General features: G+C 39.7%; 1 protein-coding gene and 1 pseudogene across 1 annotated transcript in view; one reads left to right on the forward strand and one right to left on the reverse strand.

The window, feature by feature from the left end:
• The window catches only part of LOC128572453 (zinc finger protein 420-like), a 48,462-nt gene extending 43,299 nt beyond the window's left edge, over positions 1-5,163 (forward strand). Inside the window, exon 4 of the mRNA XM_053572515.1 lies at positions 1,966-5,163. Coding sequence (XP_053428490.1) covers positions 1,966-3,371 — 1,406 coding nt within the window. The 3' untranslated portion in view covers positions 3,372-5,163. The remainder of the gene's footprint in view (positions 1-1,965) is intronic.
• A 9,882-nt stretch (positions 5,164-15,045) lies between these two features.
• LOC128572387 (PHD finger protein 6-like) overlaps positions 15,046-17,921 on the reverse strand; it is a 283,036-nt pseudogene continuing 280,160 nt past the window's right edge.

Consider the following 17,921-nt stretch of genomic DNA (forward strand, 5'->3'; position numbering starts at 1 on the left):
CATAGATTACTACATCATGCATATAATAACCTTTACCGTAGACCTGTACATATTCACCTGTGTAGTTCATATTTTACTTTCTATTGTGAAGAACTGACTCTTTTGCATTTCATGTAGGGTATATCCTTTGGATATGAAGTTTTTAAGCTTGTTTTTGTTCTTAGGACTTTTTTTTTTTTGAGACAGTCTCATTATGTCCCCCTCAGTAGAGTGAGTTCTGTGGCATCATAGCTCACAGCAATTTTGCCAGAAAGCATTCTTGGTTGGTAGTTGTCATTTAATATTTTAAATATATCATCCTACACCTTTTGGGCCTGTAAGAATTTTTTTTTTTTTTTGAGACAGAGTCTTACTAAGTTGCCCTCAGTAGAGTGCTATGGCATCACAGCTCACAGCAACCTCAATCCCGAGTAGTTGTGACTACAGGCGCCCACCACAATGCTCAGCTTTTTTTTGTTGCAGTTGTCATTGTTATTTAGCTGGCCCGGCTGGGTTCGAACCCACCAGCCTTGGTGTATGTGGCTGATGCTGTAACCATTGTGCTACAGGTGCTGAGCTGCTTGTAAGTTTTTTTGGTTAAAAAAAAATGTGTTGCTCTTGGGCGGCGCCTGTGGCTCAAGGAGTAGGGCACCGGTCCCATATGCCGGAGGTGGTGGGTTCAAACCCAGCCCTGGCCAGAAAAAAAAAAAAAAAAATGTGTTGCTCTTGTATAAGTGTGCCTTTTTTATGATGTGTCACATTTTTTTCTTGCTGATATTAAGATTTTCTTGGTTTGTAACTTTTAAATCTTTGATTATAACGTGTCTTGTTTTGTGTCTGTCTGTGTTGTTCTTAAAGTAGATTGATCTTTGTTAAATTTTACATAATTTTCTCCCTCAAATTTAGAATGTTCTCAGCCATTTTTTCTCTTCTATTATTATAGGACTCTCATTAGAGTGACTATTTTTCTGTGATTGAATGTAATAAGTCCCTTATGTTCTCTTCACTTTTCTTCGTTTTTTTTTCCCTTTTGCTGTCTTCGCTATCCTTTTAAAGGACCTATTATTAAGCTTGCTGTTTTTTCTTCTGCTACATCAAATGAGCTCTCAGTCCTACCTAGAGATCTTTAAATTTAGTTATTTTATTTCTCAGCTTTATACTTTATATTTGTTTTTGAAATATTAATATTTTTATTAATAATCTTATTTTCTTTATGCATGGTTTTCTTCCTCTTATTTAGTAGTTTGTGTTCCCATTTAGCTGATAGAGCATTTTTTAAAATAGATACTTTAAATTCTTTTAAAATTATATTATATGGCTTGGTGCCTGAAGTTCAGTGGTTAGGTCCCCAGTGGTTAGGGCTGCTGGGTTTGAATCTGGCCTGGGCCTGCTAAACAATGACAACTACAACAAAAAAAGTCACCAGCCATTGTGGCAGGTGCCTATAGTCCCAGCTGCTTTGGAGACTGAAGAAAGAGAATTGCTTAAGCCCAAGAGTTTGAGGTTGCAGTGAGCTGTGACACCATGACATTCTACCCAGGGCGACATAGTGAGATTCTGTCTCAAAAAGGAAAAAAAAAATATGTTATAGATCTTCACCTCTTTAGGGTCAGTTGAATATTTATTTTTGTCCTTTCATTTGACTATATTACTTGCTTTGTTTGATGTGTTGAGATTTGGGTCATATAAAAAACAGCTACCTATTCTGTCATTTAGGGAATGGCTTTATACAGGGAACATTTGGCACCATACAACCTCACTAAACATCCTAGACACTTTGCTAATCTGTTGGGAAGATGTGTCTTTTCTGGATTTCTGTATTTTCTATTTAAGAAGGTTTGCCTCTTAAGTATGCTTAATCTTAAGGTAAAACCTTCCATCAGAGATTCCATATATTCTGCTATCTTTCTGTTGCTATAAAAGTTACTATCTTTGTTCTCAGTAGACTCAACATGTCATTTAAACTATATCTGTGTTTGTTTTCAGCACTACATATTAAAGAATGCAACACACAGTCTTTGGAAAGCCCCAGAGAAACCCAAGCTATTGGATGTAGTGCTGGATTAACTGTTCAGTCAAATATATCTGAAGACCAGAGATTTACAATTGAAGAGAATATTTCTACATGTGGTCAATTTGATGGGTCCTTTGTAAAAAGTTTAGAATTCTTTCAACAACATATAATACCATTTTGTGACAAAATATATGACTGTAATCAATATGGTAAGGTTTTTACCCAATCATCATTGCTTAATCAATATCAGGAAATTGATAATTCAGGAGAACATTACATATTCAATAAGGCTTTGATGTCTATTATCCAGGAATGTTCTCTAAATAATTACCAAGATATTTATATTGACAAGGGAAATGATCAATGTGATGAACCTGATAAAACCTTGTACCAAGACTCTTGTTCAAGAAAACATCAGAAATGTCAGTATGCAGAGAGCCCATGCAAAGGCAAAAAATGTGGGAAAGTCTTTAATCAAGGTTTAAAGTTTTTTAGCAATGAGAATGGCCATATTCAAGGATATTGTCACAAATGTAATGAATGTGTAGAAGATTTTACACATTCAGGGGAACATTCTCAAAATCAGGGAATTCATATTAGAGAAAACTCATCCATATGTAAAAAATGTGGGAAAGTTTTTAGTCACTCATCTAATCTAAGAAAACATAACATACTCCATAATGAAGAAAATCTTTGCAAATACAAAGAATGTGGCAAAACCATTAATCAGCGTCCACAGCTTCAAGAACATCAGAAAATTTATACTTCAGAAAGACCATACAAATGTAAAAGAAATAATAAATTATTTACTCATTCCTCAAATCTTACTGTACATCAAAAAATTCATACTGGAGTGAAACCCTACATATGTAAAGAATGTGACAAAGCCTTTTCTAGTTGTTCACACCTTAATCGACATCAAAAAATTCATACTGGAGTGAAACCCTACAAATGTAAAATATGTGGCAAAGCCTTTTACTATAGTTCAGACCTTACTCAGCATCAGAGAATACATACTGGAGTGAAACCCTACACATGTAAAGAATGTGGCAAAGTCTTTTCCTATGGTTCACACCTTACTCAGCATCAGAGAATTCATATTGGAGTGAAACCCTACAAATGTAAAAAATGTAGTAAGGCCTTTTGCCGTAGTTCAGACCTTACTCGGCATCAGAAAATTCATACTGGCGTGAAACCCTACCAATGTAAAGAATGTGGCAAAGTGTTTTCCCGTGGTTCACACCTTACTCGGCATCAGAGAATTCATACTGGAGTGAAACCCTACAAATGTAAAGAATGTGGCAAAGCCTTTTTCCGTGGGTCACAGCTTACTCAGCATCAGAAAAATCATAACAGAGTGAAACCCGTACAAATCTAAAAAATGTGGCAAATCCCTTTAGTCCATACCCTACTCAGCATCAGAGAACTGATAATGGAGTGAAAACCTACAAATGTTATGAGTGTTGTAAATCCTTTGCTCAGTCTTCAAACCATAGAAAACATCAAAAATATTATATTAGAGTGAAGCCCTGCAAATGTAAAGACTGTCTCAGATCATATGCCTAGGCTTCAGACCTTCAAAAACATGAAAATAATTGATACTGAAGAGAAACCCTACTAATGGAAAGAATTTGACAAAACCTTTTACTATATTGCACACCTTGCTTGACATCTAAGAATTCATACAGGCTTGGTGTCTGCGGCACAGTGGTTATGGTGCCAGCCACATGCACCAATGCTGGCAGGTTCAAGCCTAGCCCGGGCCAGCTAAACAACAATGACAACTGCAACAAGAAATAGCCAAATGCTGTGGCGGGTGCCTATAGTCCCAGCTACTTGGCAGGCTGAGGCAAGAGAATCGCTTAAGTCCAAGAGTTTGAGGTTGCTGTGAGCTGTGACGCCATGGCACTCTATCCAGGGCAACATAGTGAAACTGTCTCAAAGAAAAAGACAAAAAGAATTCCTAGTACAAAAACGATATAGATGTAATATTTGTCAAAACCCTTTTACCTAAAATACAGAGTGTGTCAGAAAATGTATGTACATTTTAAGAGAGGAGAAAAAGGCAGGGCATGGTGGCTCATACCTGTAATCCTGGCACTATCTGAGGCTGAGGGAAATGGATTATTTGAACTCAGGAGTTTGAGATCAGCCTCAGCAAAAGTGAGACCCTGTCTCTATTAAAAATAGAAAAATTTAGCTGGGCATTGTGGTGGGCACCTTTAGTCCAGCTACTCGGGAGGCTGAGGCAAGAGAATCAGCTAAGCCCAGGAGTTGGAGGTTGCTGTGAGTAGTGTGATGCCATGGTCCTCTAGTGAGGGCAATAAAGTGAGACTCTGTCTCTACAAAAAACAAAATAAATAAAAATAGAAAAATTATCCAAGTGTCATGGCAGGCAACTGTAGTCTCAGGTACTTGGGAGTCTGATGTAAGAGGATTGCTCAAGCCCAAGAGTTTGAGGCTCCTGTGAGCTATGACTCCTGGGTACTTTACCCAGGGTGACAAACTTTCTCCAAAAAAAGAGGGGAAAAAAGGTAGGAACAAACTATTAAAATTGTAATACACAAGTCACATTTCATTTCCACAACTACAAGAGATACAAGATAACAATAGTTACTGGTATATATTGAGTATTACAATTTTAATAATTTTTTCCTTTCTTAAAACCTGTGCACATTTTGTAACCCTCTATACAAATTATATGTCATAGAGTTCATAAGAAAATAAACTTTATGGTGTAATAAATATGGGGAAGTATAGGATAATAACATACGTCTGTGTGCATCAGGTAATTCACATAAGTAAAAACTAAAGCATACTTTCAGATTTTACACTAACCCAGTGTATATATTGTAGAAAATTATGCAGTCAAAGCAATTAGATAATTTATTTGAGTGTATTTTTTAAAAGAGCAACAACATCGAAGTTTGAACAGGTATAATCTATTCTGTATGCATTTTGAATAGATAGAACTTTAATTTTTTTTTCTTTTTTCATTTTTTTTTTTTTTTTTTTTTTTTTGGTAGAGACAGAGTCTCACTTTATTGCCCTTGGTAGAGTGCTGTTGCGTCACAGCTTACAGTAACCTCCAACTCCTGGGCTTAGGTGATTCTCTTGCCTCAGCCTCTGGAGTAGCTGGGACTACAGGTGCCTGCCACAATGCCTGGCTATTTTTTCAGTAAATTTTTTTTTTTTTTTTTTTTTTTTTTGGTTGCAGTTTGGCCAGGGTTGGGTTTGAACTCACCACCCTTGGCATATGGGACCAGCGCCCTACTCACTGAGCCATAGGTGCTGCCCCTGGCTATTTTTTGGTTGCAATTTGGCTAGGCCAGGTTTGAACCTGCCACTCTTGGTATATGGGGCCAGTGCCTTACCCACTGAGCCACAGGAGCTGCCTAGAACTTCAAAAAATTTTTTTAAAAGCAAGTATTATTGATGTAATTCAGTTCTCAAATTACTTGATTTCTGTATTTTAGTCCCTAGTTTTTGTAAGAAAATATGGAATCTCTAGTTTCTCCATAAGACCTATTAGAGGCTATTAAATACTAGATGAATATGACTGATGACATTTATTCTTTGAAGGTTGAATAGCGAATTTAAAATACATAAAAATCTAAAGAAAGTGGGTGGCGCCTGTGGTTTAAGGAGTAGGGCGCCGGCCCCATATACTTGAGGTGGCAGGTTCAAACCTGGCCCCAGCCAAAACCTGCAACAACAAAAAAATCTAAAGAAAGATGAATTTTGTGCTTAAATTGTAAAACATTGATGCATATAAGTATACAATATGTATTCAGGGCATTTTCCTGCTATATTAGGGTAAGAAAATTCTAAATTGTCAACATAAATCATTTTGCCAGTTGTTCCCTGTATGGGAAAAACATGGCCAGTTGGTTAAAAATTGGTAAATCCTTATAGTAGATAAAACAAAAATCCTTAGCATTATTTGATGTGATAGAGGACATAAAAGTCTTGAATGTTATTTGATATCAAAATAAAAACTTAATTTTTTTTTTTTGAGACAGAGTCACCCTCGGTGGAGTGCTGTGGCTTCATAGCTAATAGCAACCTCCCTAGTAGATGAGACTACTGGCGCCTGCCACAGTGGCTGGCTATTTTTTGTTTGTTTAGCAGGCTGGGGCTGTGTTCGAACCCCCCAGCCCTGGTGCATGTGGCCAGCCGGTGACCTAACCGCTAAGCTATGGGCACCCAGCCCAAAATAAAAACATTACAGACACTAAAGGAAAGTGAATATAACTTGTTTGAAAGGCTAGATAAATATTCACCTTAATGTTCATTAGTTAGCCTCATTTTTCAATTAAATCTTAACTCTAAGATTACTGTGTTAGACAAAAAAATAATGCTTTCTGGCTGCTTGTTACTAGAAAACGTAGTGAATTTCAAAATGCACTATTTATGCTATGGGTTGAGGCATTTGTATTGATTAATACAACTGAATAGTTTATAATTTTTTTTTTTCAGACAAAGTTTCATTATGTTGCCCTTGGTAGAGTGCCCAGCGTCACTCTACTAAGAGTGACAGCTCACAGTACCCTCAAACTCTTTCTTGCCTCAGCCTCCCAGGTAGCTGAAACTACAGGCGCCCGCCACAATGCCTGATTATTTTTTTGTTGTAGTTGTCATTGTTGCTTAGCAGGCCTGGACTGGGTTTGAACCCGCCACCCCCGGTGTATGTGGCCGGTGCCTTAGCCTCTGAGCTATAGGCGCTGACCCAGTTTACAATTTTTTGATGACTGTACAATAAATAAAATGTAACCATGCCATGAATATTACACTATCTTAATTTGTCCAAGAATTATTAGGTAACATAATGGAATGACTTCTCTAATCGAAACTCATTTCTGAGTACCTAAACATTTTAGTGATTGGACAGTATTGTTCTAATGGTTACCTTTTTTTTTTTCCTGTAACTGTGGAATAGGTGGCCCCCAGCAGGGTGGAGCCTCTAGGTATCTGGGAATGTGCAGTAGAGAGAAGGCATGAAATACTCAGTGTTAATAACAGCCATGTGAGTGAAGGTCTTGGGGGCCAGATACTGTCACAGTATGGCAGTGCGGCCCTGACTCTAGGTTCCCAGATACTGTCACAGTATGGCAGTGCGGCCGTGACTCTAGTGTACAGAAAATGTTACAGGGAAAAAGTTATAAAACATTACACAGTGCAGACATGACTGTTCTCCTGTGTTGATTTATCTAGTATAGGAAATGGGTGCTTTGACATCTTATGCTTATTGGTCTGACTGGTATCTACCTTAGCTATTTCATTTTTTTTTTTTTTTTTTTTTTTGAGACAGTCTTACTATGTTGCCTTCGGTAGAGTGCTGTGGCGTCACAGCTCACAGCAACCTCAAGCTCTTGGGCTTAAGTGATTCTTCTACCTCACCCTCTCAAGTAGCTGGGACTGCAGGTGCCCACCACAACGCCCGGCCATTTTTTGTTGCAGTTGACATTATTACCTAAGTGTTTGTACCCTTACGTTAATCTAAAATAAAAATTAAAAAATATATAATTTATACCTTAAGAAATTTTCAGAGGTTTCTTAGTATGACTTCAATATATAAGAAATAGTCATGACCTATCCTATATGATACAAACATAAGCATATGTGCCTATGTTGATTAATTTCATACTGTATCATCCACAAAAATATAGCTTGTATACTTGTTTTATGAACATGCCATGCTCTGTCCTTGGAGTTAGAAAATATGTTAGAATATTTCTGTGTTAAAAAGTATCTCATTTGATAATTTCAGTCAGTTATATAAATTAGAACCTCTTCTGTTCATTCTGTTCACTTGCAGGCAAATTAAAAACTTTGCCCATGGCCCCATTCAAGGATGTGGGTGTAGACTTTTATTTTTTGCAGTTTTTGGCCGGGGCTGGGTTTCACACCGCCACCTCTGGCACATGGGGCCAGTGCCCTACTCCTTTGAGCCACAGGAGCCGCCATGGGTGTAGACTTTTCTCTGGAGGTATTCAAATGCTTGGATCCTGGTCAGCAGAATTTGTATAGAAACGTGATTTTAGAGAACTACAGAAACCTGGTCTCCCTGGGTGAGAATCACTTCAGTACATATAGCTACTTCACACGAAAACTTCCATTTTTCTTTGTAAAGTCTTTTTGGAAATTTTTTGATTTTTTATTAATGAGTTTCTAATCCTTGCCTTCAAGGAAAACTTGGGGATTTCCTGGTATAGAAAAGAAAATTTTATTTCATTTTATTTATTTATTTATTTTTTGGCCCGGTCTGGATTTGAACCCACCACCTTCAGCATACGGGACCGGCGCTCTACCTCTTTGAGCCACAGGCGCTGCCCAGAAAAGAAAATTTTAAAATATTTTATCTTGACATCCATCTTCTTTTGAGGTGTTGGATTAGAGGTAATTCTAGAAACCTAATTCTAGAAAAAAAAATTTTTTTTACTTCAAAATATTAAAGGGGTACAAATAATTTTGTTACATGGCTTGAGTCAGGGCTTTAATTGTGCCCCTCACCTGCATAATGTTATTGTATCAATTAAGGGGGCTTTGGGCCCACCCGTTTTCCCCATCACCTTGTTAGATTTCTAAGGACTTTTAGTCTTCTATGCATGTGTCTGCTCATTAGTTATCTCCAATTTATTAGCAAAAACATGTAATGTTTCTTTTTCCACTCTTAAGGTATTCCACTTAGAATAATAGTCACTGATCTCTTTGCCTGCTTGCCCTGGCAATGGAGGTCTGTTCACTGTCTATAGCAAACACATCCTGTTTTCTTTCTTTTTGTTTTGAGACAGAGTCTCACTGTGTTGCCCTTGGTAGAGTGTTGTGGGATCACAGCTCACAGCAACCTCAAACTCTTGGGCTCAAGCGATTCTCTTGCTTCAGCCTCCCTAGTAGCTGGGACTACAGGCGCCTGCCACAACGCCCGGCTATTTTGTTTACTTGCTTAGCAGGCCTGGGCTGAGATAGAAACCACCAGCCCTGGTGCATATGGCTGACGTCCTAACCACACATCCTGACTTCTAAACATTCTTACTCCGTAAACTTTTCTTTATCTTCCTAAATAAACTTTGTTTCATGGTTACTTTACTTTGGGTGTCTGGTCATTTTTCAACCAAGAGCACTCCTGGAATCAAGCACCCATGAAGCTGTCTGGTACCCTAGCATTTTAGGATGCAGTCAGCTGCCTTGAACTCAACACATATTTGTCTATGATATCAAATTAACTTAAAAAGACAAGAAAACTGTTTTTCTTCTGTTTAACAATTCATGGCTTCCCAGAAATGTGAAACAGTAGAACACTATTTACCAAGGCTTTGACTACAGTGGCATATTTTCAGATACGCCCAGACAGCCTTGAGGAATTAGGTTACCTTCATGAGATCAATAAAAAGATCTCTGGGGGTGGGGGGGAAATGGCCTGGTATTTCATCTATAAAATTTCTTCATCTGTGAATCATCATATCTTTAATCCTCAAGGTGATTCAATGAAGCCTGCAAATCCTCTGTGTCTAGCATCATACTGAGCCTGACTGCTGAACAGACAACCACCCCATGGGCCCTGTTAACAAGAAAATGCAGATCTACTTCTAGAGCCATGGATGCATTATTCAGCTCTACCTGAGCTCAATGAGCATGGTTCTCACTGGAGAGAAGAGCCTCCTGGTGACTTCCTGGCCTCAAGTGGGCCCTGTGGGTTCATGAAGCATTAGCCCATGCTGGCAACTGACAAGATGGGAAGTCTGATAATTTGTAAAAAATTATCAGTTTACTTCTGCTGTATCAGCACTTTAAAACTCAACTATGTACTAACATTTTACTTTTTCCTTTTTTTTTTTTTTGAGACAGAGTTTCACTATGTCACCCTCTGTAGAGTGCTGTGCTGTCATAGTTCACAGCAACCTCAAACTCTTGGGCTTAGGTGATTCTCTTGCTTCAGCCTCCCAAGTAGCTGGGACTACAGGCACCCACCACAACACCTGGCTATGTTTTTGTTGCATTTGTCGTTGTTGTTTAGCAGGCTTGGGCTGGGTTCAAACCTGCTTGCCTCTGTGTATGTGGCCGGCGTCCTAATCACTGAGCTTCGGGTGCTGAGCCTGTGTACTAACATTTCAAAAGAAAAGTTTTACTTTTGCAAGTAAATACATATTAATCATATATAAAAAAGGGTAATGGTCTCCAAATCGGTGGAAAAGGCATTAGTTTGTTCATTTTATGGCTGAATAGTGTACAGCACACCTCCTATAGCAAACACATCCTGTTCCACTGTATACATAAACCACATTTTATTAATCCACTTATGAGCTGATGGGCTCCTGGGTCGATTTGACGTTTTTTAAATTATTTATTTTTATTTTTTGAGACAGAGTTTCATTTGGTCACCCTCAGTAGAGTGCTATGGCATCTTAGCTCACAGCAACCTAAAACTCTTGCCTCAACCGCCAAAGTATCTGGGATTACATGTGCCCACCACAATGCATAGCTATTTTTTTACAGACAGAGTCTTGCTCTTGCTCAGGCTGGTCTCAAACTTGTGAGCTCAGGCAATCCACCTACCTCAGCCTCCCAAGTGCTGGGATTACAGGTGTGAGCCATCACACCTAGCAATTTGAGATTTTTAAAAAAATTATTGGGGATTCATTCAGGGCACAAAGAATTAGGATACACTGGTTGCATTTGTTAGGTAAAGTCCTGTTGCACCCTGCCATGTGCCTGAGGCCTAGTGCAACTTCCCAAGCTTGACTAGTAGATTCATTGAGCTACTTCCGCATAGCAATGACTCAGCAAGGCCTGAAACTGCCTCTACCTAGATACAGCCAATGTGGTATCATGGCATTGGCCCAACCCTGTTATAGCACCCATCACACCATTTCACATACCTCATTCCCCACGCCCTACATAAGCGGCTGCTTGGCAATAAAGTTGAGTTCCTGCTTTGACAGACTCCGTGGTACCATGCCATTGGCCCAACCCTGTTATACCACCCATCACACCATTTCACGTACCTCATCCCCCACCTCCTTTCCCCGCCCCTTTCCCATGCCCTATATAAGCGGCTGCTTGGCGCAATAAAGTTGAGTTCCTGCTTCGACAGACTCCTGGGTCCGTGTGTTCCTGTTCGGGCCACCGACGCTCACCATCCCGCTCAGTCCCGGGGACAGAGTCAGCTGGCCCTACTCTCCCCTATTCTGGACCTGCCGGACAGCCCGGCAAAGTCCCTCTTATAATTATGTCCTGTCCCCATGAGGTGTGCCTTACACTGTGACCCCCCCCATTCCCCTTCCTCCTCCTTTCTCCCTACTCCCTCATTCCCTTACTCTCCATTTTATATTAGATCATCTACTGCCTTCACATTAGAATTGAGTATATTGGATTCTTTCTTCTCCATTCTTGTGGTGCTTTACTAAGAAGAATGTGTTCCAGCTCAATCCAGGTTAATACAAAAGATGTGAAGTCTTCATCTTTTTTTTTTGTAGAGACAGAGTCTCACCTTACCGCCTTCAGTAGAGTGCCATGATGTACACAGGACTCACAGCAACCTCTAGCTCTTGGGCTTCCGTGATTCTCCTGCCTCAGCCTCCCAAGCAGCTGGGATTACAGGCGCCCACCACAACGCCCAGCTATTTTTTGGTTGCAGTTCAGCCGCGGCTGGGTTTGAACCCGCCACCCTCGGTATATGGGGCTGGCGCCTTACTCACTGAGCCACAGTCTTCATCTTTTTTAAAGGGTGAATAATATTCCATGGTATACATATACCACAGTTTGTTAATCCATTCCTGGCATGGTGGGCACTTAGATTATTTCCACATTTTGGCAATTGTAAATTGAGTTGTGATAAACAGTCTAGTGCAAATGTCCTTACGATAAAAGGATTGTTTTTTCTTCTGCATAGATGCCTAGCAATGGGATGGATCAAATGGGAGGTCTAATTTGACTTTTTTGAGGATTCTCTATACTTTCTTCCAAAAAGGTTGTAGGTGTAGTCCCATCAGCAGTGTAAAAGTGTTACCCTCTCTCCATATCCACACCAGCATCTTGAGCTTTGAGGCTTGGCAATGTGGCTGTTCTCACTGGGATTAAGTAAAATGTCTCAGGGTGGTTTTGATTTGCATTTCTCTGATGATCAGGGATGTTGAGCATTTCTTCAAATGTTTATTAGCCATTCATCTGTCTTCCATTAGAGAAGGTTCTTTTCACATCTCTTGCCCAGTGGTAGATGGGCTATTTTACTGTTTTGGGGTTTTTTTTTTTTTTGTTGTTGTTGTTGTTGATTAATTTGAATTCTGTGTAGATTCTATTTATCAACCCTTTGTCATATTCATACCTGGGAAATATCTTTTCCCAGGTATGTTGTTTTTTTGCTTTACTTGTGTCCTTGGCTGGGCAGAAGCTTTTCACCTTAATTAAGTCCCATTTGTTAATTTTTGTTGTTATTGTGATGGCCACTGAAGTCTTTCTCCAGTCCAACATCATCAAGAGTTTTTCCCATGCTTTCTTCTAAGATTTTTATCATTTTGTGTTTTAGATTTAAGTGTTTTATCCATCATGAGTCAATTTTTGTAAGTGGTGAAAGGTGTGGGTTGAGTTTCAGTCTTTTAACATGTGGCTATCCAGTTCTCCCAGCACCATTTATTGAATAGGGATTCTTTCCCCACTGTATGCTTTTGTTTGGTTTATCAAAGATCAGATGATAACTAGAGACTGGTTTCATCTCTTGGTTTTCTATTCTCTTCCATATGCCTATGTCTCTATTTTTGTGCTAATATCATGCTGTTTATATTACTGTGGACTTCTAATATAGCCTGAAATCTGGTAGGGTGATACCTCCAGCTTTTATTACTAAGAATAGTCTTAGCCATATGTTTTTTTTTTTTTTTTCTGGTTGCATACAAAATTAAGTACTATTTTTTCCAGTTATTCAAAATATGATGTTGGTATTTTAATAGTGATTATTGCATTGAATCTGTAGATTGTTTGGGGTAGAATAGACATTTTGACGATGTTGATTCTTCCCAGCCAACAGAATGGTATGTTCTTCCATTTATTAGTGTCTTCTGTAATTTCTTTTCTTAGGATTTTATAATTCTCTTTGAAAAGATCCTTCACCTCTTTTGTTAGGTATATTCTTAAGTATTTTATTTTCTTTGATATTTCTGTGAAGGGAATTGTGTCCTTGATTTGCTTGTCAACTTGGCTATTATTGGCATATACAAAGGGTACTGATTTGTGGAGATTGATTTTATATTCTGAGACATTACTGTTTTTCCTGATCACTTCCAAGAGTTTTGTAGTTGAGTCTCTGGGGGTTTCTAAGTAAAAGCTCATATCATCAGCAACTTTGCCCTTTATATCCTTTTCTTGCCTGATTGCATTGGCTAGAACTTCCAACTTCTAACACAATGTTGAGTAATAGTGGTGATAGTGGACATCCTTATCTGGTTCCAGTTCTAAGGAGAAAAGCTTTCAGTTTTACTCCAGTATGATGTTAACTGTGGGTTTGTCATAGATGGCTTCAATCAGCTTAAGAAATGTGCCACCTATGCATATTTTCTTAAGTATTCTTGTTAGAAAACGATGCTGAATTTTTTCAAATGCTTTTTCTGCGTTTATTTTATTTTATTTTTGAGATAGTCTCACAATGTCACCCTTGGTAGAGTGCTGTGGCATCACAGCTCATAGCAACTTCAAACTGATACAACTGTATAAGATGGAAACTGGAAGCCTCCATCTTGTTGAGGAGACCTGGTCCCATGTTTCTGACCTCTATCCCCTTAATCCCCGCAGGGTTTGGAGCCTGGAGCTCTCCCTAATCTGCTTAATAGACACCTCCTGGCCTTTTCAAAATGTGTTCCTTGGCCATGCAGTGGCTTTCCCAGGAAATCGTGTCACCCCAATCTCTGCAGAAGTGTGTGCCCTGCTTTTCAGGTGCATCAGAACCAACCTCACACTAGGACCTTGAAGGCCGGACCTGCCAGGCTGCTTTCCAACAATGGCTGCTCTGGGCCTGTAGCTGAATGATGAAAGCTTTGCTCCACCTGGTTGCTCAGTCCTGGCTCCTGGATGTTGCTCAAAACACTCATTCACTCTCCTAAGCTTTCCCAATGTAATTCAACCAAGTCCCCAGATCCAAAAACAAACAACTGGGCAGGCCTTCTCTGTCTACAGCCAGCCTCCACCTGCATGCTAGTACTTGCCGCTTCTTCACTGCTTCCATTCTCCTTTTTGGGTTCCTGAACTCTCCTGCTGCTTCCCTGTGCCCCTGAAGGGATGTTTCTGGGCAGAGCCCACAAGCCAGAGGTGCCTAGAGTCTTTTATCCCCAATCTCATTACACAGGGCTGCAAAGAAGCTGTCTTTAGAGTTCCATCTTACTCTGTCTCTCTGATTTAAAATCTTTACAATTGTGAATTGTGCTGCCATAAACACTTGAGTGGGTGTGTCTTTTTGATAGAAAGACTTTCTTTGGGTATATACTCAGTACTGAGATTGCTGAATTGAATGGTAAGTCTATTTTCAGTTCTTTGTGAAAGCACTATACTTTTTTCCACAGGGGTTGTACAAATTTTCAGTCCCAACAAGCGTGTATAAACATTCTTCCTCTCTGCATCCATGCCAGCATCTATGTTTTTTGGAACTTTTTAATAAAATACATTCTAACAAGAGTAAGGTGATATAACTTCATGGTTTTAATTTTCATTTCCATGGTTTAATTTTCATTTCATAATTAGTGATGATGAGGATTTTAAAAGTATGTTTGTTAGCCATATGCTTCTTTCAAAAAACTTCTGTTCATGTCTTTTGCCATATTTATTTATTTATTTTTGATTACTATAGCTTTGTAGCATGTTATTTTTTTGAGACAGAGTCTCATTTTGTCCCTTTGGGTAGAGTGCCATGGCGTCATAGCTCACAGCAACCTCAAACTCCTGGGCTCAAGTGATCCTCTTGCCTGAGCCTCCTGAGTAGCTGGGATTATAGGCATCCATGACAATGCCTGGCTAGTTTTCTCTAGTTTTTTAAGAGATGGGGGTCTCACTCTTGCTCAGGCTAGTGCCGAACTCATGAGCTCAGGCAATCCACCCGCCTTGGCTCCCAAAGTGCTAGGATTACAGGTGTGAACCACTGTGTCAGGCCTTTTGACACTTTTTAATGAAGTTTGTTGAAATTCTAGACATAGACCTTTATTGGAAGTATAGATTGGAAATGTTCTTTTTCCCATTCTGTAGGTTGTTAATTTGCTTTGTTGCTGTTTTGGTTACTATGGCCTTTTAGTATAATTTGACATCTGATAATGTGATGCCTCTAGCTTTGTTTCTATTTTTTTAGACAGAGTGTCAGTTGCCCTGGAGTTGAGCGCTATGGCTTCATAGCTCACAGCAACCTCAAATTCTTGGAGTCAAGTGATTCTCTTGCCTCAGCCTCCCAAGTAGCTGGGACTACAAGCACCCACCACAATGCCTGGCTATTTTTTAGAGACATCATCTCCCTCTTGCTCAGGCTGGTCTCAAACTCCTGAGCTCAAGCAATCTACCTGCCTTGGCCTCCCAGAGTGCTGGGAATATAGGCATGAGCCACCATGCCCGGACCTCTAGCTTTCTTCTTATTGCTAATGAGTGCTTTGGCTATTTGGGCTCTTCTCTGGTTTCACAAAAAAGCATAGAATATTTTTCCTCAGATCTGTGGAATATGCCATTGGTAGTTTGTTGTGGAATGAATTAAATCTGTAGATTATTTTGCGTAGAGAGTACTTCCAGATGGCTGACTAGAGGCATCTTCTCACCAGCCTCTCCTGGGAAAGTTGAGAAGTGCAATCAGCTACCAGTAACTGGGTAGTCCAGCTCATAAACAGCATTGTAAAGGCACAGAATGACAGAGTAGGACACTAGGAGCAGAAAAGAGAACAAGAGAGAGGAGCCAGCAGGGAAAGCAGGTGAAAGTGAATGTGGTTACCCAGGAGCAGAGCCTGCATTGGGAATTGCTAGGGGATGTGAGCACCAGAAAACCTCCACCAAATCCTGGGTGGATCTGTTCCACTATCAGGGGTCTTCAAACTATGGCCCACAGGCCACATTAGGCAGTGTGATTGTATTTATTCCCATTTTGTTTTTTTACTTCAAAATAAGATATGTGCAGTGTGCATAGGAATTTGTTCATAGTCTGGCCCTCCAATGGTCTGAGGGACAGTGGACTGGCCCCCTGTTTAAAAAGTTTGAGGACCCCTGCACTAGATGGAGGCCCACTGGCACTAGCCATTTTGAGACAAGCCACAAAGGGAGTAGAATGTCCCATGGGTTCTTCATAATGAAACTGGTAATTTGTATCCGGGTGCTTTCCTAACACAGCACAGATAGGTCTGGGCATGGGATCTCGTGAGTGGGGCACCCACAATTGGTAATGAGCATCAGGGGAATAGTGCTCACCACCCCACATTAGTAAGACACAGGGATGGTGCAGTGATTGCTGAGGGTCTGAGTCTGCTGACACCTGTGTTGGCCTCACTTGGCACACCTTTCCAAGGATTCTGAGGCCCCAGGGTTTGACCAAACACACGGCTTACTTATTAAAATTTTCTCATTAGAGGATTTTATTAAACATTGTAATTTATTTTCTATGAAATTTTATTGCCATACACTGCATACCAGTGATTCAAAATTCCTGCTTACTGTAGGTACACTGTCACAGTTGAACATTGTAGTTACCTAGAAAAAAAATTTTTAATATATCAATTTTGCATACACAATTTTATGGGTAAATGTTTCTTCTTTTTTTTTTTTTTAGAGGGGAAGACAGAGTCTCAAGCTGTTGCCCTGGGTAGAGTGCCATGGTGTCATAGCCCACAGCAACCTCCAACTCCTGGGCTCAAGCAATCCTCTTGCCTCATTTTTTCTATTTTTAGTCGAGACGGGGTCTTACTCTTGCTCAGGCTGGTCTCGAACTCATGAGTTCAAACGATTTACCCACCTTGGCCTCCCAGAGTATGAGGATTATAGGCGTGAGCCACTGCGCCCAGATGGGCAAATGTTTCTTATTGTTTTTCATTGCCATGTAACTGATTTTTAGGGGCAGTTGCTTCTTGACATTAATTTTTTGTTTTTGGTTTTACCTACTTACAATTTTTAATAAGAATTTGTAACATTGTATATATGATTTAAGCCCACATAGGGTTTAATTCAAATATGAATCAGCTATAGGTCCATCACAATTAAATTACATATGTTTATCTATAAATATAATTCAAACTTTGTTCATGGCTTATCTTGTATATTTCTTCTTTTGGCTTTGGTTGTTTTGTCTTGTCTAGGTGAGTAGTCATGGGAATAATCTTAATTTCATCATGTATTTATCAATGAATCTATATTTTCTTTGTGTAAGAGGAACATTTTAGTGATTTGCAGGTAATTTGGAGGGAGATGTCTTATAACTGCATCTCTTTTAGTCATCTGTTTTTAAAGAAATAAATTGTGATACAAACAGAAAAGTCATCATCTTAAACAAAAATTTTTTTTGAGACAGAGTCTAACTCTGTAACCCTGGGTAGAGTGTTGTGATATCATCATAGCTCACAGTAACCTCAAACTCTTGGGCTTGAGAAATCCTCTTGCCTGAGCCTACTACATAGCTAGAATTGTAGGTGGCCTGCCACGATGCCCAGTCAGATTTTCTCTTTTTAGTAGAGATGGGGTCTGACTCTTGTTCGGGCTGATCTCGAACTCCTAAGCTCAAGGGATCCACCTACGTTGGCCTTCCCAGAGTGCTAGGATTACAGGCATGAGCCACTACACTGGGCCTGCCTAGTATTTTTTAGAGATACTGTGTTGCCCTTGCTCAGTCTGGTGTAGAACTCCTGAGCTCAAGCCATCCACCTGCCTCGACCTCCTAGAGTGCTAAGATTAAAGTACTAGGATTACCACCGCACCAGCCAGGAAAGGC

Source organism: Nycticebus coucang, chromosome 20 (genome assembly GCF_027406575.1).
Source record: "Nycticebus coucang isolate mNycCou1 chromosome 20, mNycCou1.pri, whole genome shotgun sequence".
NCBI lineage: Eukaryota > Metazoa > Chordata > Mammalia > Primates > Lorisidae > Nycticebus > Nycticebus coucang.